This window comes from Haemorhous mexicanus, chromosome 3 (genome assembly GCF_027477595.1).
Source record: "Haemorhous mexicanus isolate bHaeMex1 chromosome 3, bHaeMex1.pri, whole genome shotgun sequence".
Lineage (NCBI taxonomy): Eukaryota > Metazoa > Chordata > Aves > Passeriformes > Fringillidae > Haemorhous > Haemorhous mexicanus.
The window spans coordinates 65,185,066-65,212,075 of record NC_082343.1 but is presented as its reverse complement, the minus strand read 5'-3'; the positions used below and the strand labels follow the sequence as shown (position 1 = coordinate 65,212,075).

Below are 27,010 nucleotides of genomic sequence, written 5' to 3'. Positions count from 1 at the left end.
AAAAGGGTAACTATAGTCTGACATTGCACAAATTCATACCCACTGACTTTCACATCTAATTGGATCTGCAAGAAATACAGCATTTTCAAGGCAAAGAGGCCCCACCAAGCCAGCAGCTGTTGCCAGCTGCTACACAGAGCCTGCAGTGCCTCCATTGCCAGCCTTTTGCAGCCACCCTGTGTGGCTTTCTGGGAGGCTCAGCTTCTTCCCAGAGTGCATATGTACTTCAGTGCCACACAGGAACCAAAAGCTGGACTGGCTGCATACAGTGTCCTCAATGCCCTGCACTCTGGAACACTACAGCTGAGCAGCTGCACTGCTGAACACAAACACAGAGCCAGGGAAATGCATGGAGCTGCTCGCTGCATGAGCCTGAGATCATGAGCTCACTGGGGTTGAGGGTGCAACATGCAGACAGCCATGAGGTCCCTGACTGTCATGTCCTGACTTGCAGACCTCCTCCTCTCACTCTAGTTGAGCCAAACACCATGTCCTCTCAAGCAGAGCATCTAATTAACCTCTGAGGAACACAAAGTTCGGGATGGAAACTGCACAATCCATGTTAAGGTACTCAGCTGCTGCAGCATCAGTTCCATGACATCTTCCCTATGGGATGATGTAAATGATGACATCAAGGCCTGGAGATACCATCTTCACCAACTCTGGAGCAGAATGTCCATACATCCCCCTAATCCCCATCAGTACTTGAAGAAGCAAATACTGTTTTGGACCTCTGAGGATACTCCTGTTGCTAACACTTGCAATTATTTTTATGAATGTGACTCTATTGCCTTGATGTTAGTGTGTGGCTCTCACATGGAGTCGATGATGCTCACCACAATTTTTGTCCTTCGGGGCTGATTTTTAATCGGACGCTCACCATTTACTCAGAGGACATTATTCAGCGGCCGGGCCGCAGGTACGGCTCACATCGGAGGGAACCTGGGGCCCGGACAACGCCTCGCGGTGCCGATGCCGGCGCTGCCGCGCTAGCAGCCACGCAGTGTTTACGGCTGAATGAGGGGCGCAGCCGAGAGCTGCGTCAGCGCGGGCGGGGGCGGGCCGGGCGGGGGAGGCGGGCGCGCCCGGCGGGGCGGCCGCCGCGGGCGGGGGGCGGTGACGCGCGGGGCGGGCCGGGGCGGCTGCGGGGCGCGGCCGGGCGCGCTGCCCCGCGACACCAGGGGAGGCTGCCCGCGTCCTCCCCGGCATGGGGGTCGGGCTCGGGCCGGCACCCCGCGGGCGGCGTTGACCAGGGCGGCGCCCGCCGCTGCCGCCGCTCCCTCCCCCGTGCCCGCAGCCCCTCGGCGGGGAGACCGGGCGGCGGCGGCCAGCTCCCGCAGGCGGGCAGCGCGGGGTTCGGCGCAGCGGGGCTCGGGACCCGGAAGCAGAAGCGGGGCCGGGAGGCGGCTGGATGGGAAGGAGCGGCGGCGGGCGGCGATGGGGGAGCAGCAGAGCTCGCTGAGTACCCCGCGGGCGGCCGCCGCGCCGCCGAGCCCAGTCGGGGACCCGCGAGATCCTGGCCCGGACGAGCCGCCTTCGCCGCGAGAGGCGGTGCCGGGCGGCGGGGCGGCCGGGCCGGGGCGAGGCGGAGAGCTGCCGCCGGCCGCCGCCGGGCCGGAGCGGCGAGGAGCCGAAGAGGAGGCGGAGGCGGCGGCCGGGCCGGAGCAGCCGCCGGGCTCGGGGGAGCCGGCGGCCCCGGCGGAGGAGGGGCCGGAGGGAGGCAGCGGCCGCCGCCGCCCCCCCCGGCGGCACGTGTACTGCACCGTCTACTGCGTGGAGAATGACCGGCCGGTGGCGGCCCCCGGTTCCCCCCGCGGCGGCCCGGGCGTGGGGCAGCCCCCCGCGCGGCGCGGGGTGGTGTCGGGCGACGACCCGCTGTCGTCCGGCGGTAGCATCGAGGTGGTGGACTTGTACCTGCTGCCCGAGCCCTTCTCCGGGCTGATCGCGGGCGAGTTCGGGCCGCTGCTAGTGCTGAGCTGTCGCGTGTGCCTGGAGGAGAAGCCCATCAAGCCCCTGTCCTGCTGCAAGAAGGCGGTGTGCGAGGAGTGCCTCCGGCGGTACCTCAGCTCCCAGGTACTTCCCAGCGGGCGCAGCCGGAGTGTGTTGGGGGTGCTGTGGCCGCAGCATGCTCGGGCGGCCCGGCGAGCGGGGCTGGGCCGTGAGGTGTGGAGGGAGAGGGAGCCTTTCCCGTCCCGGACGGAGCGCGTTCGGCCGCCACCTGCGTGCGAGCTGCGGGTTCAGCGACCTCCCCTTCCCAGAGCGCTGGTCTGCGCGTTCGTACGCGGCTGGTTGCTAATGCGTTTTCAAGCTCTTGCCGTCTTTATAAGAATTTTCGCTTTGAAATCTCAAACTCTTGCTGTTACCTGACCGGCGGCACCAGTTTTCTTTAGAGAGGCGGCCAAGGAGTCATAAGGAGCGGAGTTTGGGAACATTGGCAGCCGCCTCCGAAGCGGCTCCTGAAGCCGGGGGTTTTCCCCGCTGCCGCTTGATGTTCGGGCCCTTGGTGCAGCCGCTCGGCCTGCTCCTCGCAGGACGCATCGCGTTTGGTGTTGCGCCAGTTACGCTAGCTTAAAATAGTATGTGTGTGTGTGTAACTGTTGGTGGACAATTGCAGTTAACAACAGTGAACAATAACTTCTTTGGAGGAAAAAATTTGAAAACGCCACTTTTCCATCCTAGTCAGGCAACTGCTCATCCTGGTAGATAGCTGGCATATAGGGTGCTTACATGCTTATTACTGTTTTGTGAGTCAGAAGTGCTGTTTCAAACCAAAATCAGCGGCTTGATAACTAAGCTCTGTCTTGGCTAATGTTTTCTGTAGTTAGTTTAGCACTACTGAATATTTGTGGGTTTCTACTGCTAGTGTAGCCATACCCTAAAAAGGAACAACAATGGGAGAAGTATGGTGTATGTGGGAAAAACAAAATCAACTAAACCCTTTGCTTACCACCTTTATGTGTTTATTCCGCAGAAGCTTTTAGGATGTGCCTGGTGGAAATGTGCTAGGTTGTTAGTGGAATGAATTTTTTCACTTATTTGGGGCTTGGTGCTGTGCTGGGGCAGTTTGTGCTCCTGCTGGGCTGTACGTATAGGGAAGAAATGGATGATTACAGCTACCCCTGCAATCCATAAATAGTTGACAGGCCTCTTCTGGCCAGAGTACATTTCACTGCTTGGAAATTGCACGTGAAGTGCAATTCTGGGCCCTGGTAGCTTATGTAGCATTTGCTGGTGCTGGTAGCATTTGTTTTGGCTAATCGTAAACTCAGTAGCATTTTTATGATCTTGTTTGAATATGTTTAGATAATAGCAAAGGGCTTTGCTTGGGAACTGATGGATTGGATGGTCAGAGTTAATGTTTTGTGTGTTTCCTGTAACACTGAAACTCAGGAACATTTAATAAGCCTTCTTGAGACTTCATGCACAGAATTATTTGATTTGTAGATAAGTGGTAGACTGCAAACTCTCACTAAGTTTTAGATTATATTGTTAGTGCACATTTGTGCTGCTTTGATCTCTGCCACTGAGGTCATATGTCAGAGTACTGACTTTTATTTAAGCTGGAAATTGACAAGTGTTGTGATGTCAGGGTGATCTTCCCCATGTCCTGCAGGTGCCTGCAGTTTACAGTAATATAATGGAACTTACATGATCTGGTATCTAACTAAAGCCATACTGAAGAACTCTTTTGCCTGGTTTAGGCTGAACTCTTGGAGAAGGAAGCCGCAGCTTGGTGGCTGAAATAGCTGGCTGGCCTAGGAAGCAGGTATATGTGCTATGGAGTGGGTTTAGCATTGGTCAGATATTGGATGTGTATGCAGGGATACAAGGTAGCCACTACTATTGCTAAGCTCCTGAAAAGCTGGTCCCAGCAGCTGGTGAAAGGAAGGTACCCATATGGCACATAGCCTTTAAAGGTGGGGCAGGGATACTGATCTTGAGGAGTGAGATTCACAGACCACTTCTGTGGACATGTTGTTACAGATGCTTTTGTGAACAGGCAGAATTTTAGCTGCTTGATTAAATTTTTAGGGAAAAGTGAAACAAAATGCAACAAATAACAGTCCAATGTGTTCTTCCCTTATCTTCCTTTTTGAAAAGGACAAGAAAGCGTTATTTCTTCAAGAAGAACAAGAAGTGATCTCTCTTTTCTTTGTGCTGTGGAAGGACCCTGTGAGTCATCCTGGGGAGAGAGAAAGGCATCTCCGGTGTCAGTTATGTTAGAAGAATTTCTGGAAAGGATGAGTGAAAAGCCAGTATAGGTTAGAAATCAAGTTACCTTTCATCTTTGAGACTTTGCATTTTTTGTAGGAAATGAAAAAGAAAATTTATGAGGCGCTCAAAAGGTATAAAAGCTGAAAAGTTGTTTTTGTTTGAAAATTTTAAAAGATCTTACTTTTGGATATGATCAGCATGATTTAAGAATGTACCTAAAATTGAAAACAAACAAAATACAATGGAAAAAAAAAAAAAGCCAAGCAGCGTTGTGAATAGTTTGAATCTGGTTTTCTTGTCAGAGAAATAGTAATATATGCCCTGGCTGACTCTACATCTCCAGAGGAGTGGTCTCTCATGCTGAAAATGTGGAATATGTTGGCAGAAGTATAGCACTTAAAATAATTTGTGTGGCCTTTGATGTCTGTGTGTGTTCTCTCACTGAAGAAAGCTGTATTCTTCGTGATAGCTTCATTGTGATTCCTAAAATGATGTTTAATGGAGTAGCAAAGTAAAAACTCTGTTAATGCACTCTGCTTTCTTCTATGCAAATATATAACAGCATCAGAACTTCTACCTTCAAGCCCTTTATAGATAAGAAAATCAACCAAAGTTTTAGGCATTCTTAAAAGGAATGCCAGATGAAAATACTCCAAATGCAGAGTTGTTGCTCATCATGCTGGAAAATGAGGGTAACATCTGAAGGTCCTTAGAGGTGAAGTCCAGTCTTATTGCTGGCACCTTGCTGCATAATCCCTTTCGAAGATTTAGTGGCTGGAGCAGAAGCGTAGCAGGCAAGCCTGGAATGCCCAGGCTGATCTGGAGCCTGACTTTAGGAAATCATGTGATGTTACTTCTGCCTCAATTTAGCTATTCTGTCTCACATCCTGATAGTCACAGAGCGGGGCTCTTTGGGGTCTGAGTATAACCAGTTGATCTACAGTTGACAAAAAAAAATCTGTGACCATTTGTTTGGACTCAAAGAAATTGATGATGTGGTAATTCATGGGAATGGGTAATGGGTTGTTGTGGAAGAGGTTGTGTGGAGCTCAGGATTTGTTGTGGATGCCACAGAGGCTGAGTCAGGTCCCAGCAAGCCCTGTCCCCAGGAACTGATGCAGCCCAGAGCTGTTGTTTGTTATGCTTAATGGGTGAGATTGATGAGTGTGATTGTCTGAAAGGCCAGTATTCTCCCTCCATGGACTCTGAGGTATGTGTTGAGTGAGTTTGGGATCAAAAGTGTAGAAGAACCATTTCCCATTCAGCTGGAAGCTGTGGGTTTCTGCACTCTGTCATCCAGGATACAAACTTGGGATAGGGAAGCAAGACCCAGGACACTTAATCTCACAGGTGTAATATTACATCTGTATCTCCTTCACCTCATTCACTTCCCATATTTCTCTTCATTAAACATGGCACCAAACCCAGATTATTTCAGAAACTGTGCATACCAAGGTTTGCTAAAAAAGTTATTCACTGCCTAACCACTCTGGGCTGCTTGTATTTTTATGTGCAAGGGAGCATTTCACTTTTCCTATAAAATGGTTGCAAAAGTTTTATAGAAACCTCAGTGCCTGCTTTTTCTACATGCAAATAGGGAAACTTGATAATCCAGTTTTGATGCTGTGCTCATTAGTGAAGCTTTATTTTGTAAATCTTGTAACTCTGTTGGAGTAGTCATTCTTATAGTAAAAGACTTTGGGTGAGTTAATTTAAACACCACACTGTATTCTTCATCAGATTTTATGGTGCTTTAATTATAGGAACTCTAATGAGATTAGTAGCCATGAGTAAATCAGAAGGGATGGTTGGGGGTGGGGAGGGACTGCAGCTGACAGTGTTTTGTGCATGGTTAGCTTTGGTGGGACAGGGATCCTTCTTTCTTCTGAGCATGAAATGTGGAGATCATCCTCCCTCTCAGGATCTCAGTCTTTCTCTCTCTGTGACCTGAGATCTTTTTTTTTGATCCCTTTCTTTTCTGTGCTTGATTTCTTTCTGAAAGAGCTGGAGAAAAAAAGCTGCTGACTGTAACAGTCAGGATTTTTGTGGGGAATGTGATTATAAGGCTGCATCATGAAGAGGAAAATTGAAGAGCAGTCTACATCACATAAAACTAGCACTGGCTTGGAGCTGGAGGGCCTTGACACCTGTGTCTCGTCAGGTGTCTGATGGTATCATATAAATGATACATCTTCAAAGCTGTAGTCTGCTGATGAAAACCAGCCAGCAGAAGTGTAGGCACCAAGTGCTGAATCATCTGATGGTTAATGAGCTGCTTGTGCCCTGAGTCAAACCAGAGCTCAGAAGGGCCACTGTCATTCAGTGCAGAAGCAGCTCTGTGTTTGCAAGGGTAATTAATCTAAAACCTTGCTCTAACACCAGCTACCGAGTTGCTGGGACGGCTGCACACTGCCTTCCAGGAGGTGATGGCAGAGTGAGCGACCACCCCTCCAGCTGACATTGCAAGAATGCAGAAGTTTCCAGAGGAGGAGGAGAAAAGAAGGTGCTGGTTTACAGGCTTTCTAAACCAAATCAACAGCCTCAGCCACTGTAAGCCAGCTGTGCCCCTAAGGAGAAGAAGGCAGATAGACTTGGTCCATCAGATGTAAGCAGCCTATGAGCTGCAGGAGCGCCTAAACTACTCTGTCATTTTCAGCAAGCAGCTTCTGAAAGTCTGTCGTGTTCTCCTGATGTGTTGTATACAGTACCAGTGTCAAAATGCTGCTGCCTAGGCAGATGTCACAGTTCAGGATGCTACCCAGATACCTCTAAGATTGTGATAGTTAGTCTTTCAAGTTGACAAGATACATGGCAGACTTTGAATCTGAATCTGAAGCATCTTGAATGCTTCTTGGTGAATCCAGTTTGTGCCAAAACTTAAATTTGGAACAGTTTACAAAATCCAGCATTGATGAAAATGCTTTAAAATTAATTTTAAAGAAAACTAGTTTTGAGCAATGTTCTTGAGTGATAATACTGCCTAGTTATCCCACTGTGTGTAAGCCTAGGTACTCTGTCAGCATATGAGCACTGCACATGGTATGTTTGTTCCCTGTGCAGATGTAGCTTCAGGCTTACTCTATGTGGCTAGCTGTGACTTCCTCTTGTTTGGATAAGTCTTTGGCAGATGTAGAGCTGGAATTGTGACTGTCATTTCTTAGCCACACTTGTTACGAAGTGAAGCGGAAGAGAGTGGCTGTTCTTACAGCTAAGAACATTTTCAGTAAAACTCTGGGATCTGAGATACTGAGAATAGAAAAGATGGTGTCATGTTTGAACAGTTGCAGGCAGGGTTTTGCTGATGGAAAAAGGCCTGAGTTCCTGAGGGGAGGATAAATGGCATCATGAAATTGTTGGTGTTGTTACCGAGTGGTAAGGGTAAATGGGGGTGCTACCATGATACCATAAGTTGGCTGATGATGACAGTAAAGTTGATTGGGGTGTAAAATTTTCCTATGAATGGGAAATTGCAGTGGGAGATGGAGAATCAGTTTTGTTTTAGTTGGGGCTGAGACCTAATTATGAAAATGTGTTATTTCTATGAAGCAGAAGCCCTCCTTGTCAGCTGTCTCTCACAGCCAGTGTGTTGCACCTAGCTGGTCTGTGGGTGGTGTTGGCTTTGGGGACCGCAGACAGGCTGAGCCGTCAGATCTTCTTCTGCATGCCCTCCCTCCCTGCTCCCACCAGCTGTTCACAGGAGCTACCAGGCACAGGTATGGAATCAGTCCAGGGAATGTAAAATTAAATTAGTTGAAAACCAAATTGTTGGTGTTCTGTTGCCCAAACAAAAAGAAATGGAGGAGTTAAATGAGGTTTGGGAAGGCCTACAGCTCACCTCTGCCCCATAACTGCTTCTCCACCCAGAGCAACTGTTCTTCCAAACTGCTCTGGGGCCTCTTGGCCCTTCATTCCTCTTTTCTTCTTGTACAAATATCTTGCTTCCTGCTGTCTAAACCAGCCAGGCTCGAGGAAAGCATGTATTTTAAATGGCCAGGATGTCAGTACATTGTCAAAATGATTAAGAGGTGTAAGGGATGTAATTTCTTTAAAAGAATTCAAACTGGAGGCTTCCCCCTGAAGAAGTACGTTACTTACCCAGCCAGGTTTATCTGTCTTTCTGTATGCTTTATCTGCTTGTACTTACATTTCTCTTGCTCCTTTTTTTAAAGTACTTTCTTGATGAATTATATTTTAAAAGTAAAAAAGTCCTTCTCTATAGGATTTTGTTAGCCAAATACTACTTTTTCTGTACTAGAAAAAGTGACAAATTTGCCTTGTCAGGAAAAGGCTATTTAATTTTTTAATCCCTTTTTAAGTACTTGAAAAATTTTTGGTAAGGCAAAGAAATTAATTTTACTTGGAAGTTAAAAACTAGGGTGAAAAAATCAAGACTTTACTCAGAAGAAAATTTTATGGATTTCAGTTGGGAAGATCAGAAGTCCACATTTACCTTAGATGCTGCCTCACTGCTTCGATTTGACATTGGTGTATACTTTCATTGACAGCATTGTTGAGGTGTGCTGTTGCTCTCATTTACTTATTTAATTGTGAGAAAAGCTGTGCAGTTTCTAGATTAGGAGTCCATGAAAAGGTAAAGAAATTTCCAAGTCTATCACACTTCCATTTCCTTACGAGCTTGCTAAGTAGACCACAGAGCACTCATTTTCCCCAGTGATGTTTTTATTAAGTACAGCACACACAATGTAAGATTTTGTACTGGAAAATAGAAGGGGCAAAGTTTTATTTTCTCGAGCTTAGTCATCCTGATGCCACTGTGTATTGTTTTCTACCACTAACATGATATGGATGGCAGCAAAGACAGGTACCTCTGATTTACTTGGTTTGGCTTCCTGATCTTGTAGGAATGGTGGTGTATCAGCTTGGGGGTGTGGGATGGGGATCTGTGTGACTCTGTCCCTTTAGCTTGTAGGAAAGGGAAGTCCTATCCAAACTGTTTCAGCTGTGATGTGGCTCTGTGGGGTTGCTCACACAATACAAGGAAGGAAGAAACAGGAAAAGAAGATTGCTGGGATGGGAAGGGCATGATGATCGTGTAGGAATTGGTTTGTTCCAGAAGGTGAACTTGCTCAGGGTAAGCTTTCATAAAACAAAAGGGAATTGTGAAGGTTGGTGGCCTCCATGTAGGGTGGATCCTTGGCCTCTATTTAAAGCTGCAGCTGAATACTGGCCAGTTATTCTGGTAAATGGTGGCCAGAAAGTGAAATGGGTCTTGCTCTTTTTCTGGTTTCCTGTTGGATGGAGGTAGGCAGGAAATAAATCTAGCCTTAAAAAAGAAAAAAAAAATAGTAAGGATTCTAAACACAGTTTAAAGTATAGAACTTCCAGGAAAATAATGGGCTAGTGTTTTACTGAGCTGCTGGAAGACTTCTATACCCCACTGGCACCAGGGTGGGTGGAGTAGGTAGGTAAAGCATCCCATCCGTGACGTGATTACAGAGGGCCTGTGAGGTGCCACTTCCCTGCAGAAGCAGAAAGAATATAGTGTCCTTCACTATAGTCAGTATTATTGCTGCTGTAGGGGGGCAAAGAAATGTGGACAAGGACTTCTTAACCTTTCAGCCATTTTAATGTTGCTCACTATGAGAGTGTTAAGTGGGGAGAGGACATCTTATGCCTTTCCATTGCAGTGCACCTGTGCAGTGCTGGGTAAAATCTGTCCTCTTAGAAGCCTCACAGGAGCAAGCATATAAATTGCTCAGTGCTTTTTGACATGCATGTGCAGTTCAGTTGTGCAGTAGCTTGGAAACTCTTTAGTTAACTTTATGGCATTAGCATGCAGGTTAAAAATGGGAAAGAATGTGCAACTGTGGACTTTTTTGGAATGGATGGATCTGCAAAAGAGCAATGATGGCCCACAGTATTTAGATGTCTAGTGTTGCATACCAACTACAAAATGTACATATTAGTATGGTTTTTTTTGTGATGAACAGATCTATATGGAGGTTAGAAAAGGAGTTGTGAAACGCTGGAGTTCAGTCTAAGTGTTGTTTCTGTTAGACATTTATACATATTGACATATACAGGTGCACCTAGACCTCAAAGTGGCCAAAATGAAATACAGTATTAAAATCTGGATATGCACATATCTGGGGATCCCCATTTGTCTTACATAAGGGAAGTGGAAATCAAGGAGACTTAAATTTCATTAATTTGTATAATGGAAAGTAAATGTAGCCTTGCTTTTGTTGTATTTCTCAGTAACATTTAAAGAGTAGTTTTCAAACTTCTGAAGATTCTTTCAAGACATTATTTGGAGTTCTCACTTTATTTTACCAGCATCTTCCCAGTCAGTAAGATATAAATCTTCCTTGCAGTGAGGTGCAGCTGTTACTGATGGACATCACTGAGTGCTTTTGTCTCAGCAAAGTAGGTATTTCATGTCAAGGCTTGATTTGTTGTTCTTTCAGTGAAAGCAACTCATCAAATCCTGCCTGAATTATCCCAGAGTGTAATGCTTCATGAGAACCTCACCCAAGCCATGACAGGTAGTCGGACAAGGCCAGGCTATCACTTCTGGTAAATTAAGGATCTAAAATGAATTCTGGATCTCATTCTATTTTCTCTCCATGTCAAGAAAAGGAAACTTGTTTAAAGCTGATTCTATACAGTGATTTTAGCTAGCAGTGCTGCTTACCCCAGTCTGCTACTTGTTCCCTACTATTTGTGCATCATTTGATCCATCATCAGAAAAAAAGATCTGGTTTGAAAAGTAACCTTTCACAGTCATTTTTTGCTTCTTTTATTCTTACCTAGTTTCTAATTGTGTTATGCACAATATACAAATGTTTATTTCACCATGAGGTGGTACTGAATAAAGTGCTAAGCCGGGCAGTTTATTTTGGCAAGTGTGGCTGCCTGTCAAACCAAAACATTTGAAAATGACATGTTCACAAAGGTGGCAGATGGGGGTTTTCATTTGAGCTCCATGAAATCAAAACTGCAGTTTGGTCCTTTTGCTGCATCATTTCCTCTTTCACAATACAGAGGGAAGTTACAGCTTATCCAGTGCCTGAAGGTGCATTTGCACCCACAGCTCTTGGACAGGCAGGGTCCAGGGAGTTACTCAAGCTGCTCACAGCTCTGAGGTGCCCAGTCAAGCCCAGGCTGGTACCCACTGCTCCTGTCTCCACTGCCTGTGGCATCATTACATATGAGCTTTCAACTAGCAGAATTCTAAAGCATCCTCATGTGTTTTGTAACTTAGATTACTCTGAAGATAGTCTTACAAGTGAAGTTTTTATGTGAATATTGCTGCAAATGAGGAACCTCTCTCTTGATCTTGCACATTTCAACAGCTTTAGTTTGCTGCTGCCAAACAATGCCAAGTGTGGTTGTTATTTTCTTGAGAGAAATTTTTTTCTGCACCACAGAGCTCTCAAAGGAAGTTTCTTGTTGTTCCTAATCCGTTTGAATAACCAGTGAAAAGATGCAGAACTTAAAATTATAGAAGAATGTGGGGGTTTTATTGTGTGGGTTATGTTGTGTTTTGTTGGGGTTTTTTTGGGGGGATGGGGATAGGAGTGTTAGGTTTTTTGGTGTTTTGTTTTATTTGGGTTATTTTTTTTCTGAAAAACACAAAATGCACATTGGTATCAAATATGACATTTAAAAACATACAACAGAGCAAGGTATGGCACTGTCATGGAAGAACTGGTATGTGTGATTAGATTTTGATAGTGAAGGTTCTTTTGAGCTTGGTCACACAGTCTCTTGGTATAAGTAGAAAACCTAACATTTCTGTTGGAGAAGACAACCAAAATAATGACTATCCCAGCATATTCTTTTCCATTCTAATTGATTTTTTACATTTCTGTAGGTGTACTGCTTTTGACCTGTAAAAATTTTAAGCCTCTTTTTAAAATCTAGACTTTTAGAAAAGTTCTAGCATGTGCACTGGGCTGTGACTACTGCTTTCACAGGCTAGAAGCATGTTTTTTAGTGAACAGCTTTGAGATGTTTGGAGAAAGGAGAGCAGGAGAAGAGTCCCATGTCATTGCATCAGTAACGAACTGACACCAGACAATAAGTTTTATGATACTAGCTTATCATTTTGGTTCTGTATCAAGTTTCCATGGAGGAGAATTTTACCTATCCTTATGGTGAAAAGGAGCAAGGAAGAGGTCTTTGATTATTTTTATTTTTCAAGTACGAGCTTGTCCAGCTGTTGGAATGTTAGTAGGAGACAGCAGATCTGGGTGAATGATGGCAGATGATGTAAACGGCTGATAATGATGAAACCACTAAAACCTGAATGCAATTTGAGGCTCTAGTACAGAGAAGAGAGCAGGAGGCACTTGTATCAGGTGAGGCTTGTTTGGAGTCTTGGGTGTAGTCAGCTAATGCTGGCCAGATGCCAGACACCCACCAAAGCCTCTCTCTGTCTCTCCTCTGCAGCTGGACAGGAGAGAGAAAATACTTGGGGTTGAGATAAGGAGAGAGATCACTCACCAAATACCATCATGGGAAAAACTGAATCAAATTAGAGAGATTAATTAAATTTATTGCTAACAAAATCAGAGCAGGATAATAGGTAAAATAAACCCTTAAAACACCATCTCCCCACACTTCCCTCCTTCCCAGCTCCACCTCCTACTCCAGGGAGCTAGGAGACTGAAAATGGGGATTATGGTCAGTTCATCACATCAGGAGTTTCTCCCCCTGCTCAGGGAGAGGAGCCCTTCCCTTTGGTGCACGGTGGTCTCCCTCCCACAGGAGACAGTTCTCTGCAAACTTCTTCAACCTGAGTCCATCTCACACGCAACAGTCCTCCTCAAACTGCTGCAGCATGGCTCACACTTCCACAGGGTGCAGTTCCCCAAGGACAAGCTGCTGCAGCGTGGGCCCCTCTCTCCATGGGACTCCCACCAGGTTACAGCCTCTGCTCAGGCATCTCCCTGCTCCAGCGTGGATCTCCTCCATGGGCTGCAGGTGGATCCCTGCATTGCTGTGGAGCTCCATGGGCTGCAGGGGCACAGCTGCCCCACCATGGTCTGCACCGTGGGCTGCAGAGAAATCCCTGCTCTGGTGCCTGGAGCACCTCCTGCCCCTCCTTCTGCACTGACCTTGGTGTCTGCAGGGCTGTTCCTCCCACATATTCTCACTCTGCTCTTCTCTGGCCACAATTACATCTGCACAACAAATTCTTTTCCTCTTGTTTAAATCTGTTACCCCATAGATGTTACCACCATTTCTGATGGGCCCAGCCTTGGCAAGCGGCACATCCGTCTTTAGAGCCACCAGGGACTGGCTCTGCCGGACATGGAGGAAGCTTCTGGCAACTTCTTACAGAGGCCACCCTTGTAATCCCTCCCTGCCCTCCCCCCCCCTCACTACCCCCCACAAACCAGGCGATGTAAACGAAACAAATCAGGTTTAAGAAAAATGGAACCAAGGAGGACTGCAAGGAGAAAAGAGCTCTCGTGCAGATGCACAACTCTTTACTTGAGCATAAGCAGAACTGGGAGAAGAAATAACTGTTCTGTCTAAATGCAAGAGGTTGTCATTTGGGTAGGCACTTGTAAAGAATTTTTGGCACAACACAAAACTTAAAAAATTGCAATAAATTGCTGGAAATCAGTATGAGCCTCTGTTGGAGAGAGGGATTTGGGAACATCTTTCCAGTCTCTGAAATTGGGAAGAAAGGTGCGATATCAGAGCAGTTCACAAAGCCAGCACCCTCAGTACTCTCAAAAGAAGGCTTTCCGTGTGGCCCTGCTGTGTGCTGAATTTGGCCCAGTTAGATGTTAAGGCTGCCTGGGCTTCTCAGTGCTTTTTGTTGAGAAGCTGGAGTCCAGTGAGGAAACGGTAGAAGAGCTTTATTGTCTGGGGTTACTTTTTTCTTGACCATTGAAAACAGTAAAATACTTTGTAGTGCCCACTGGGTACCTGCTTGCAGCACGCTTCAAACAGTGCTCTGTATCTGGCATTGTTTTGTTTGTATGGAAGGTGAAGTCAAGCATCTCACACTGGGTTTAGGAGAAATAGCTCTCGAATAAATTTCAGACCTGAGTTTTTGAGGCAGTTTCTGATTAGACTGTTCTGACTGAATCAGAGCAATTTTTAAGCAGTTCCTTCCCTCTGCTGGCAAAGGAGAGACTGCGCTGGTGTTACCCGAGTTGACCTAGGTTATAGAGGATGCCTTTGTGAAATAACTCTCCAAGGGAATGCATGCAGGCTGTTGTATAAAGAAACTTGTGAGAGAGAGCATTTAGCAAAGACCAGTGATTGTTTTAGTTTCCACTGATTGCTTTTACTTTAAAACAATGAACAGAACAGATGGTTAAGGTGGAGGAGCTATGTAACATTGAAAAACAATCTCTGAAATCATGTGACTTGGGCGTGGGGTCTGTTTTGAAAAAGACTTTTTTTTTGGTGAAACTAACTGTTACCACCTGGGCAAATTTGCTGTAAATTACTGGAAGGAAGTAGCTGGCTGTTCAATGTCCTTGTCTGTTAGTTAGCTCTGTGCTTCAGTTGACAGGCTGCAACATTATTCTGGATTTATCTCCTGATATCTCACTCTTAAGTTGTTGCTTTCTCTTTTACTCTTTTTTTCACCTTCTAGTTTTATATACCAATATCTGTCAAGTTTGGTGGAAAGATTTTGGCATTCTTAGAGTACTTATCTTGGGTGCCAGGTAGTCCTTTGGAAGCTCAGGGTGCTTGCAAAGTAGTTTATTGGGGATTATGGTGACGTCCGTCCTGGCTGCGTGCCTGACCTGGTGTGTGCATAGGGAGGGCTTTGCTGCTGAGATGCAGTAAATATTGAGTTTCTGTACTTGTCATGAAGTACATCTGCAAACTGTCTAGATGAGCTTGTTGAAGCTGTTGTGCTGTTTATAGCTGCTTTATGTAGAAGCTAGATCCACAGGGAAAATAATAAATATTGCATTGAGTTAGAGGCTTGGTAGCCGTGCATACATGCCTTATGTTTTTAATGTTCTGTATGTGTTTGCAGCTTTGAAGACTGTGCAACATGAAAGAATTTTTTTTTATTCAGTTCTTGTTAAGTTAGGTTTATATGAGACTAAACTGGTCTCCTGGAGGGTTATATCACTTCACGTCTCAGAGTTCATCAGTGAAGTCTGTCTGGAAAGACAAATTTAATGGAAGCACTGATAGATGCAAATTTTGGCTCTGCAGTCAGTACAAGCACCAGGTGGATCACAGCAAGCCTTCTTCTGGATTTGAGCAAACGTTGCACAAGCATGAAAACTGACGTATGCTGCCACCACCATTCAGATGTTGAAACATTGAAAATATTTCTGACAGTTGTATAATTTTAATGGATTTCTTCATATATGTAAACCATGGTGGAAAACTGATGGGAACTCTCTCTGGAATATATCAGATAATAGTATATCATGTGTAATGATCTATTGAAACACCTGAAAAATGCAACGCTACTGCCCAAGTAATGAGATGGATTAAAATAAATAAATGACTGCTGGTACATATTTTGAGTGGGTGATAAAACCTTTATTTATGGCAGGAAGTTGAGCTTCTTCAAAAGATACGTGCTTATCTAGTGAGTGCTGTAAACATCCTGGAGAGTGACCTCTGTTCTCACCAGCTTCCAACTTTTACTCTCTTTCCTCTCCCCTTTCCTGGATAAGTTTCCTTTCCCCTGTCAGGAGTGTTTTGAAATGCTGTTTCCTTTTCACAGCAATCCTTTTGCATACGGTGTTTGTAGTAGCACTCTGAAAAGGTTTACAGAATTGAAGAAAAACCTGGTCGCATTATAGATAGTTCATCAGTGCCATTCAAGTGAAAATTACTCAATTGTGAACTTTTCTTATTTCTGTTGTCTTGAAGTGTTCGTCTTGTTTTTCTTCCTGGCAATGTTTAATTGCCCAGGAGAGAGACTTCCTTGCAGGAGGATCTTGGTAATTATATGTCACATCCTTTTTGTCTGATGAAAGCTTTAGAGCAGGTAGTGGATTTCTGTGAGAGCTGTCCATGCTTTGCACTGCTGTTGTCACTCTGTTGTGTTCAGCTAAGACAAGGTTGAACCTTCATGACACATCATGTACAGCTGGCTTCTCTATTCCTTGCTATGGTATACACTGCTGCAGAGGGGACTGAACTATGTTCAAAGCAGTCATGGGAAGTGTTGTTCCTTGTGGCTTGCAGAAGTTCTGGGCTAGCCTGTGTTACTCTGTTACTCAGCTGTGATTCCAGCACTCTGGTTTTGAAGACAGAGCTCGATAGCTTTGTGCTTCTCTTATACGAATAGTTTTGGTTGCCAAGTGTAACGATTGTGAAATTTGGAAGTATAAAAAAGCATGTAGTGTTATCTTACTGTTGCACTGGTTTTTACCAAAGGTTTTGGAAGGCACCCACCCATCTCCTTGAAGTCATATCTATCTCCTAGAAGAGATGGATTTTGTTCTCCCTTTTCTTACCTGTCAAGCTCTATTCCATTCTATAAGAGAACGGAATAACTGTGAGATTAAGACTTCATTTATCTGCTTTTCCTTCTTTTTTTCCTCCTCCTCTCTTTCTCTTTGAACAGAATTTGGTTGTGGTGGGAGGGCATTGGAAAAAAGATCTAATCTTTCTGGAGCAGTAGAGTTCCTGTGTGTGATGTCACAAGAGACAGGTTTACTCCAATTGCAGCTTTAATGTTTCAGTTAAACCTGTGTTATACTGTGTCAGATGGACTAAGAGGTGTTTTGATGCCATGTAGGTGTCCAAATGTCCTTGTGCAGGAAGTGACTAATACAGCTGGGCAGGTAGGGAGGCACTAATGAGACCAGGAAAAAAAAGGGCTTTTTTTAATAACAGAGAAGCTCTCACTGTCCAACTTACAGAACACATCACATGGCATCAAGAAATTTAGTGTTGTTTTGGCATACTGTTGTTTTCATTACTTATTCACATTTTAGAATTTTTTTGGGGGGGGGGGGTGGTGTACGTTTTAGAGAAATTATCTGCATATTTTATGCCTTGAGTTGTGTAACAGATAAATTAGTTGTTCTTATACTACATCGTGCAAACCCAAGCAAACAAGTAATGGCTCCTAGTTTTCTGGGATTTTTTTAAACTGGAAAAACAGAATTAGGAGTGCAGTTCAGTCCTACTTGTCCTATGGTGACCACAGTGAAAAATCCTTGGAATCGTGCCTAATTGTGGAGCCAGTTCAAACTACTTTAAAAACCAGTTTTGCTGTAACTCTTTGGGAAAAACATGTTGCCTTTTGGTATTGTTTCATGTGAAACTAGCTGCCAATTTGTAAAATTCAAATCTTTCTTTTTTTCCCCCATAAAGGCTGTAAATTTGGAGAACTGGTACCTGATTGTTGAAATTTCTTTGAGCCTGTAAACAGTGTATTGAATTACACTGATTATGAACAGTATATGAACATGATGATAATTAAACTCTCATACTAAAGTTAAATTACAGCTCATCTAATGAAAGTGGAAATATATACATTTTGCATTACTTCCTTTCTCCTTTCATGTTCTCTTTTGTATTTTTGTGTTTGAACTCCTGCTGTTAGGTCCTTTCTGCTCTCTGAATTTGCACACCTCAGTAAATGTAAAGTTCCTGGAATACAGGCAGAATTGGGGGTGCCCCCATCTTTAGTGGGGTCTCAATAAAAGTTCTAGTCTACTCTTGTGGACTTTTTTTGTTGCTTTTTGTTCCACTTTTCTTGTTCTAGCTCAAGCAGTTTCTGCAGGTTGGCCAGATTTTCTTTGCTGTATTTCATTCAAATTTACAGTTTAATGGGTCTTTCCAAGGGTCTCTTAAAAGTACTTGTTGTGTGGTATTCAGTACTGCATATATGCAGTTTGTCTAGTCTCATGTAGGATGTGAATCCAAGATCTTCCATCCTAAGATATTTGTCTGCTGTCGTAGCTAAGGAGGAAAATAATGTGAAGTCCCTTGAGAATTCAGCAAGTGTATTTTTAATTTACTAAAATTAGAGTTTTTGCATTGCGGGTGCAATTTATTGTCTGCTGTTAGAATTCAAGAGTCCTCACACAAACTTCTAGATTTTCTTGGTTTCTTCCAGATGGAAATGTTCCATCCTATTTGAATCTATGGGGGAAATCTGAGTGAACAGTTAGTTTGAAGAATTCTGAGCATGAACTTTGGAGAAACCCACTTACTTGGTTGCTCTTCTGGATGAAATAACAAACCAACGAAATAAACAAACAAAACCCAACCCAAAAAAAAAAACCCACAAAAAAAAAAGGAAAAAGCCCCACTCAACCTCACCCCAAGAAATCACATTTAGGTTATTTCACTGAAAATCTTTAGTGTTTCAGTGACTGAGTGAGAAACTCAGTATTGCAGGATGTCTGTCTTCATATTTACAAATACTGTACACAGGGAATGAAATATGTAACTGCAGCTTTTCGCCATGTATTAGCTGCAGATTTTTTCATTTAGGTGTTTTAACTCACTAATTCTTACAGCACTGAGGTGTCCTAGTCCTGTGGGACTTAGACTACGTGCTCTTTTTGTTCTGCTGGCAATTCTAGACCCCTGTAGTATGCTGTGGTGGATTAAATTGCATGGGACAGGGCTCCTTGTTTCTGGATGCTGTGCCTCAGCAGGGTCCTGAGGGCAGCCTGCATTCCAGTGGACATGCAGTAAGGCTTCTGATGCAGGGGATGAGGGCTGACTGTCTGTCTTGGTGAAGAGTGAGACCAGTGTGGTATGTGGGAATCCAGAAGAGATGCAGGGAGCAGAGGCAGCAGAGCAGGGCAGAGGAGAGGCTGGGTGCTTGCTTGCAGGCTGCAGCTGAGGCTGCAGGGCTCTGCCTGCTCCCTACATTTGCTCTGCCTGGGATGTGCTCTCTCCTGGCACATATCTTCCTAGCAGCTGATTAGCATGAGGTAACTGCCTGCTACTCCTAGTAGCTATTCCCTTTGATCAAGGGTTATGGCTTTTTCCCTCTGTATGTGATGGATTGATTTCCATGTTGCTGAAAAAAGTGTGTAGAAGCTGACAGTCTCACATAGAAATGTTTTTGAGGTGTAGAGGATTGTTACAACTTTTATGAGTGTAGGAGCAATGAGATGAGAGAGAATAATGTAATAGTGAAGGTAGAAGAACTGTGTTGTCAGTTTTTCCCCTTCCTGGTACTATTAGAGCCCTCCAGGATGATCCCAGCTAAGTTCCTGGGGCCTTCTCACAGATGGCCACTTAGTGCAGTGACTCAATTTGTGAACTCACCTTTGGCACTCAAAATCACTAGGAGCTGTGCTTTGAGGTTAATCAAGCTGGTGTTAGGAAAAATACATTCTTACTTGCAAGACATTTATGTTCTATTATGAGAAATGAGTAATTTTCTTTAGAGGTTTTGTGTGCAGAAATTGCTGAAGGGGCACATTAAAAAATGCTTTCATGATTTGTTTTATCTTTCTTTGTGTAGACTTGCTAGCCTGTTCTTTATTACTGATTACAGTTTTGCAAATGAGAAATCAAACAGAACTGTAATTTGCACTTTTAAGCATAACGGTTTGTACTTTAGAGAGACAAAATGTTGCAAGTGTATGGAAATTAGCACTGGTATGGAGTTTCATTTTTTTCCTAATTTTAATAATGTTTATTGCTTTCTTGAGTTACATAGTTTTGTTAAACTTTCTCATATGTATGAAGTTGTTTATTGTGCAAAATTTGCATAATTATTCTGCATATGAAAACATGATATGTAAGTGATCATTTGGAGGAATCATTGATCAGTTGAAAGGCTCAGGTACTTTTTTCTTCCCCTTGATCTATATGTGAGTGTTTTCTTCGGTATTCTTTAATTCTTACCATGGTTACATTAAAATATTTTACTAGACAGGTATTTCAGTACAGGTTGAAAGAAGACTCCAAAGACCTCATTATTTAAAATGGCTTTATAATTAGGTTACCCTATGCATAAGAATGCAGCTGATTATTACTTTAGTCACAAATACAAATATTCTTGCCTTTATTTTGCACAGAAAGTCAGTGTGCTTTGGGGCAGCAGTTTCCTGCATAGCAACAGCAGCAGCTTTTAGTGGCAGCTTCTGCTGTTTGATGCTGGCTAAAAAGAGACTCGACAAGTGCAGAGTCATCACTGGATGAAAATGTGGAGCAACTGGAACAGTTCAGAGGTGAGCCAGCCTGTGTGTGTATTATTAAATTCAGGAAAAGTAGGTGGATTCAGAAAATTTCAAAGACTAGACTTTTTTCTCCCATGAATGTCAGGCAAGAGGATGTTATTTTCCAGGGGAAAACTGCAGGAGAGAAAAGATGCAAGTTACGGGAAAGGCAGGATTTCCTAGGAAAGGCTTAAATGGGTCCCTCTTCTTTTTCCTGAATTTTCTGTTCTTCTCTTCTTCCTCTCCCCAAACAAGTTATCAAAGCTGCAACTTCTTTCCCCTTTCTGAGGGGAATCACTGCAGCTAACCAGGACTCTAGAGAAGCTTGTTTGGTGGTAAATGGTGGTCAATGATTGCTTAACCGTAGGGAATAATCACAGTGGGCAGATCTAGACAAACTATTGGGTCATTTTTCTAAAAAACAATAGTTCTTATCCCGTTAAAAATCTGAAACAAAACTAGTATTTTGGCTAGACAGGTCAGTGTTTGGACATCATGTGGGATGTTTCCATTTCAGTGACAATATCAAGGCAATGTAAATTAGATGATTTTGAAAAGTTTTCTCCTTTTCTCATCCTTGCTAGCAATCATTCTGTTTATCTGCTTGTTTCTTTGTCACGAAATCTGTTGGTCCTTTCTTTTTGGTCTGGCAAAATCTGGAATTGGAGATGTATATCCATGTGTACAAGCCCTCTTGTATTCTGTAACTGTGCTTTGTAACTTCTGCTCCTGTGCTGCTTCAGTTCCTACTTAGTAGCTTTTCTCCCACTGAGGACTATATAAATTCTTTGGAAATAATTAATGAAACTAGAATTTCCTCAACTGGTATTGAATTCAATTACTACTAGAGTCTGTGGCTTCAGAAGTGGAGATGCATATAGTTGACTTGTTACCTTCTTCACCTCACTTCACCTGCCCATCTCCTGGTCCCCAGTCCTTTCTGGTGGTGATTTGAAAACTGTTACCTTCTGGTACTGCAAAAATGCTTCTATAAAAATTCAGTATGACAAACCAGTTTCTGCAGCCCCACAAAACTTCAACGCTGAGAGAAGTGGAGTATCCAGGTGTCTTAACAACCTGTTCATCATTTTTTAAACCTTTGCACTCAATCATCCTTGATTATTCCGTTTTTGGGTTTTGGTTTATTGCTGGGGGTGATGTTGAGACAAGTTTGAATTTTACTTTTGTTTGTAAAGAGATAGGCAGTACCTACAGAAATAAAGAGTACTGGTTTTCTTCTGATTGTAAGGAGTTTCTCCTACCATAACCATTTTTAACTTGGAGTCTCCAAAGGTAACATATTTACTGTTGGAATAGAAAAATGAAACATATTTAGTAAAAACATTTTGCAATATATGTCAAGTTAATGAGATGTTCTTTTCATAGTATATCTTTTAATAATCATTGTGTTCTTCCTACGGTCAGCTGTTTCACAGTGTTTTGTACCATATGTGACAGTTGTTGGTAGAGTTCCTCCCTGCTTCTTGGTCCAAAGTTGCTGAGGTTACCTGTTAACTTTAGTTGTTTCATTACAAGTCATGTATTTCTTCATCTTAAAAAACCTACTTATTTCGTAACAATTCCTCTTGCTCTGGCTTTACAGATAAGACTCTTGTATCTTTCAGGGAGACAGTTGAGAGGAGAGCAGGAATTGTGCCTACAGAAGTGGAAAGCATGAAGACCATCTGAAGGGCTGTGGGGTGGGTGTTAGGGCAGATGCTGGGCTGAGACCTGAAGCTCAGTGAAGGATTTTTGTGCGTGGTGCTGAGCATTTTAAGTACTCGTGCAAAATGGGAAAATATGCTTTAGTACTCATAAACCTAATAGCAGCTGGTACCTTGTTATAGCTAGCTGTTTTCTGAAGAAGGGAAATTCTGACATTTGTGCAGAAAACACTGCTGCTTAGACTCGCATGGAAGCAGTGATCAAGTGCACTCCTCCAACCCTGCTGTTATAGTTGGCATTAAGCATTTCTTTTTTGCTGGGAGGAGCTGCTGAACATGTTTTGGGCTTGTAGCTTCCTAAAAGTAAACACAGTTAACATGAGATGGGCTTGGTACTTGATCTGAAGGTGTAGATTGACATGACAGGTAAGACAACTGGTAACCTGCTACACCTGCAGGAGTCTCTCCTTGTCTGTGTGCTTCCCATTTTTCTCTTGGGTTGTGAACTAGTGATCATGTGTCACGGGGGAATTAATTCAGCTGCTTCATCAATTAGAAAACTTAATTTAAAAACACTTGAGTCTCCTGTGTTAGCCAACTGAAACTTCTCTCCTTGCAGCCTTGCAATTGCTCTCTGAAGGAGAGAGGAAGAAGGGAAAGCTACATTGACTTCTTCCATAAGTTTTTATCCATTAGTCATGGTGGTGTCTGAGATAAGGTCAGTTTTGGCTGACTGTGACCTGATGGAGTGGCTGAAGGGGTCTGAGACCAGGGGAGGGATACTGGGAACAGCTGGTATGGGAGCGGTCTGTCTTCACCTGCACCCCAAACCTTTCAGGTCCATATAGGTGTTTGATCACTTAACTGGAGCCATTGGGTTAAACTGGCATACCATCCAGAAAGAGAAGTCTGTGTGGGTTGGAGTCCTCTTTTTTCCTTTCTATCCCAGGTCATTGTCTCTAACCAGCCAAAAAGGATGATTGCAGAGATCTGAATTCAGTGATATCAACAGTTATCCACCTTTCCATATTCATTCTCTGTCTGGGACTGCTGTTATTCTCAAAGTGATTAAACACTTAAGGCAGGGAAAGGAAACTTCTTTTTGCAGTATTTCTGTTGTTTTGTTGTTTTGGTTTTTTTTCCTGCATGCAAGTATTTCCACAGCCTTATCTGATCACAATGGTTCTTTTGCACAAATCAAATCTCTTCCTCTCTGTTAACACTGAGATTTTAGCCCTGAGTCTCCCAGGGCACTTCACTCAGTGTACCTTTGTTTATTTTTGCCTCATCACAAAGGCACGCTGTCCGAGCAAGACACTACCTTGCAACATCTTTGTCAAATACATATCAATGTTTTGAAATAGTGAAAGGTTTGTAGTAAAGGTCATGGTATGTTATACTTTTCTGTTAAACATAGATTTGCATATATAAACAGCAGATGAGATAACTAGTAGTGGCTTTGGTTTGTTTTGTCTTTATAAAGAGAATTTGTAAAAAATAGGCAGCTGCAGTTTCTCCTCCTGCTGTAAACCTGATGCAAAAATGAGTATGCTAATAGCCTTGTCAGCTGATAGTACTGCCTTTAGGAATTTAAATGAACTTGCTTCATGTTTTCTCTGCTTTAGGAGAAAGTGTAAGTGTAATATATTGTTCTAAACACGGTTACAGTTTGATTTTCCTAGTATACCACACCTGTATTGCCTGCTTCCCCCTTGTTTTGTTGTTTCTAATGGGTTTATGATATAAAGATTCTAGCTGCTTTTGACAAACAAGGTCTGCAGCAATCAATACACAAACTGTCCTTTAATCCATCTGAAGTTCCAGCTTCAGTGGGGACCCTATTCTGTCAGATTCTTGGGTAGACTGACCTGACCCAGTAACAATCCCAGAATTACAGCCAGAGTTTGATTATCAGGAGAATTAACTCTTACAGTTTCGCTGGTTTTTTAAGCTGTTTAAAAATTACTGTGCACCAGATGAGTGCAGCACTCTACAGGATTAGATCAATTATGGGACAGAATTGTGGGACTTTCAACTTTCATAAGATGATTTTTTTCTTCTGTGCTGTGGGTTTCTGCTGAGGTATCTTAGGTAACAGTTTCACTCTTTGGTGATGTGTAATTTGCTCCCAGCTGGGGTGACAGACGCTTTGGTTCTGCTTCTCCAAGTATGGATCAGAATCACTGTTGAAGCTTTTGCCGCAACTCCCTGGAGAAGGGCTGTAGTGTTTGCACTTGTTTATCTTGCCTGTTTGCTCCCTGTGGTGGCTCTATCCATCGTTGCACTAAATGTAATCAAAATGTGGTTTCAACTTAAAATGCACTGTGAGAAATAACTTGATGAAGTAGCGTGACACTGAAGTTACAGCGCAGTATCTACAGTTTGTCCAAGTGATGGCTTATGGGGAGAAGCTTAAAAGTTTGTTCTGCATTAGCCTTTCCTAGATTTATTCCTGAAAATGGGTCAGCATACACATCCATCACTGAAGCCATGTAAAAGTTACCAATTTCTGTCACTTCATGGTACCTTTTATTAACCCAGCTTTTCATCAAAACCGGCTGTGTTGTGGATTGGTACTGGTACAATGAGAGATGGGTTACTTTTCAAAAAGGCAGAGCAAAATAATTATTTATAAATCAAAACTTAGCTCTTTTGTAACAACTTGATCATATAAAGTAATTTATTCAGGTTACCTTGTTTGTAAGGGAAGACAAGTGATGGTATTTTAACATCACACATTATACCTTGAATCTAACAAATGGCTACTATTACTCCTGACAATGGCCTGCCAGTTAGAAAATACTTTTCAGTCTTTCTTCTGCTTTTGCTTGTACCTATGTAACTCCGCTGTTTCTTTATTAAATTCATCATGTAAGGAGGGCACAATTTGGCTTCATGTCTGATAGTCAAGCATGAAAATACTGATTATTAACAGGGAAACTCAAAACGTCAAAACTAGCAAAGGCATGGAAACTAGTTGTAGGTATCTTTCTGAAGGAAAGCAGGACAGTTTAGGAACAGCTATGAAATGCATGTCCTTTTTTCTATGGGCAGGGGAGTGTAGATGATCAGGTTGGTGAAGAGAATAGTTGAGACATTTGTGTTAAAAGTTCTTGCTATTTTTAAGTATTTTCCCACATCCATGCCAACTCTGTCAGGTTTTGTAGTTGTCTTTTAGGATGTAATAGTGAGATAAGCAAGAGTGTACTTCTCTTACCTCCTTTGCTTGATTATGAGAGCTTTTCTTATTTTATGCTAAGTACCACTTTCTGTTGGAAGAATATCAAGCATCATGAAGTGTTTCTGTAGGTACAACAGTAAAACATAACAGCTGTTGTTGGAGAAACCAAGGCTTGATTGATTATTGCTGATGATATCAGTTGGGCTTCTCTGTATTAGAAGTTCAGTAATACAGGCTAGTGAATAGGTTGTGCAAATATGCAGTGATTTGCCCTATTTTATTTGAAATAAATAAAATACTGCTTGGCAAATAGGAGCTCAGGAGCCTATTCCAGGTTTCGTGTCTGGTGGGGAACCTGACAGCTTATAATAGAATGGTTTGGATTGAGAGGGACATTAAAGATCATCCAATCCCTCTGCTGTGAGCAAGGATGCCACCCACTAGATCAGTTTGCCCAGGACCTGGTCCAGCTTAGCCTTCAACACTTCCTGGGATGGAGCATCAAAAACTTCTCTGGGCAAGCTGGGCCAGTATCTCCCCACCCTCTCAGGAAAGAATTTCCTCCTAATATCTGAACTAAACCTACCTTCTTTCTGTTTTAAGGCCAATTACCCCTTTTTCTGTAACTCCATGCAGTTGTAGGAAATCTCCAGCTCTCTTATAGGCCCTTCTTAGGAACTGTAAGGCTGCCCTAGAGTTTCCCTGGAGCCTTCTTTTCTGCAGGCTGAACAACTTCCTCAGCCTGTCTTTATCAGAGAGATGCTCCAGCCTTCTGATCATCTTATGGATGTTAACTTTCTGTCCACCTTTAAGAAAGGCATGGGAAACGTTTTTATATCCATACTGAAAGCCTGACAAACCACCACCATTACAACGAAGGTGTTGCTTCTTTGATACTTTGCAGTAGTATTTCCTAATGCTACTGAGACTCTCCAAGCAGGGCTTACTTCTGAGATGCCCAGGTTGTTTAAATTTATCATGGTACATGGATGGTCTCCTGGGCCTTGCTTCTTTTCTGAATTCCCTTCCTGCACCTGCTCAGTTTTAATATGGGGTCTTTTGTTCTCTCAGGCAGGAGCAACTGCCTCTCTTTTCCAGCTGAGAAAGGGCAGGTATCTGGCTTGTTCTGCTGTCCTCAAAGCTCTTCTTTCAAGAGCATCTTTGGATCTTAAATAGAAGTGAATTTTTGTTCTAAGTAGTAGAAAAATTAGCATAAGCATACTTACATTGGTAATATGCACACCTGGGCAAAATCAGAAAGCTTCTGTGCTTTTCATTCTTCCCTTAATGAATGCTGAGAGGGCTGTGGGTTTGGGTTAGATTCCTCCAAGGTTTGCAGTTTCTGCCATTTATTGTTCCCAGGTTAACTTCCTTCACTGGGATTTCCCCCTCCCTCTGGCCTCACACGTGTGTGGGGAGGAAAGGTAAAAGATAACTTTCGCAACCTCTGGGAGTCCTGGAGAGTGCAGGGTGAAGCATTCTGCTAGTCAGTCTCTAACTAGTCAATCAGTCTGGCATGTCTCTTTGCCAGAGAGTGACCCAGCTCAATGAGCAGCCATTCCAGGTGTACCAGCCTTAGTTTTGTCCAGGCATGGGACTAAGCTTTACCTCTGCTCTGGGTTTCAGCTCGTTGTGGATTTCAGAACACCAGAACAGAAAGCAGATAAACCTCCATGTTTGCTGGTGATGTGCACTAGGATTGATGAGTAGTAGCAGGCAGGGGCATGATTTAATGCAATGCAGTTTTTCTGAATGCATTGCTGAGATAAAATTGTTTTCTTTTTTAATTCACTCAGTGAAGTAACAGGACATGAAAAGACAAAAAGGGAGAGCTCTCCATGTTG

General features: G+C 43.3%; 1 protein-coding gene across 1 annotated transcript in view; it reads left to right on the top strand.

Moving 5' to 3' along the window:
- The first annotated feature begins 1,175 nt into the window (after positions 1–1,175).
- The window catches only part of RNF217 (ring finger protein 217), a 64,066-nt gene continuing 38,231 nt past the window's right edge, over positions 1,176–27,010 (top strand). The window contains exon 1 of the mRNA XM_059842178.1: positions 1,176–2,073. Within this exon, the coding sequence (XP_059698161.1) occupies positions 1,438–2,073 (636 nt within the window). The 5' untranslated portion in view covers positions 1,176–1,437. The remainder of the gene's footprint in view (positions 2,074–27,010) is intronic.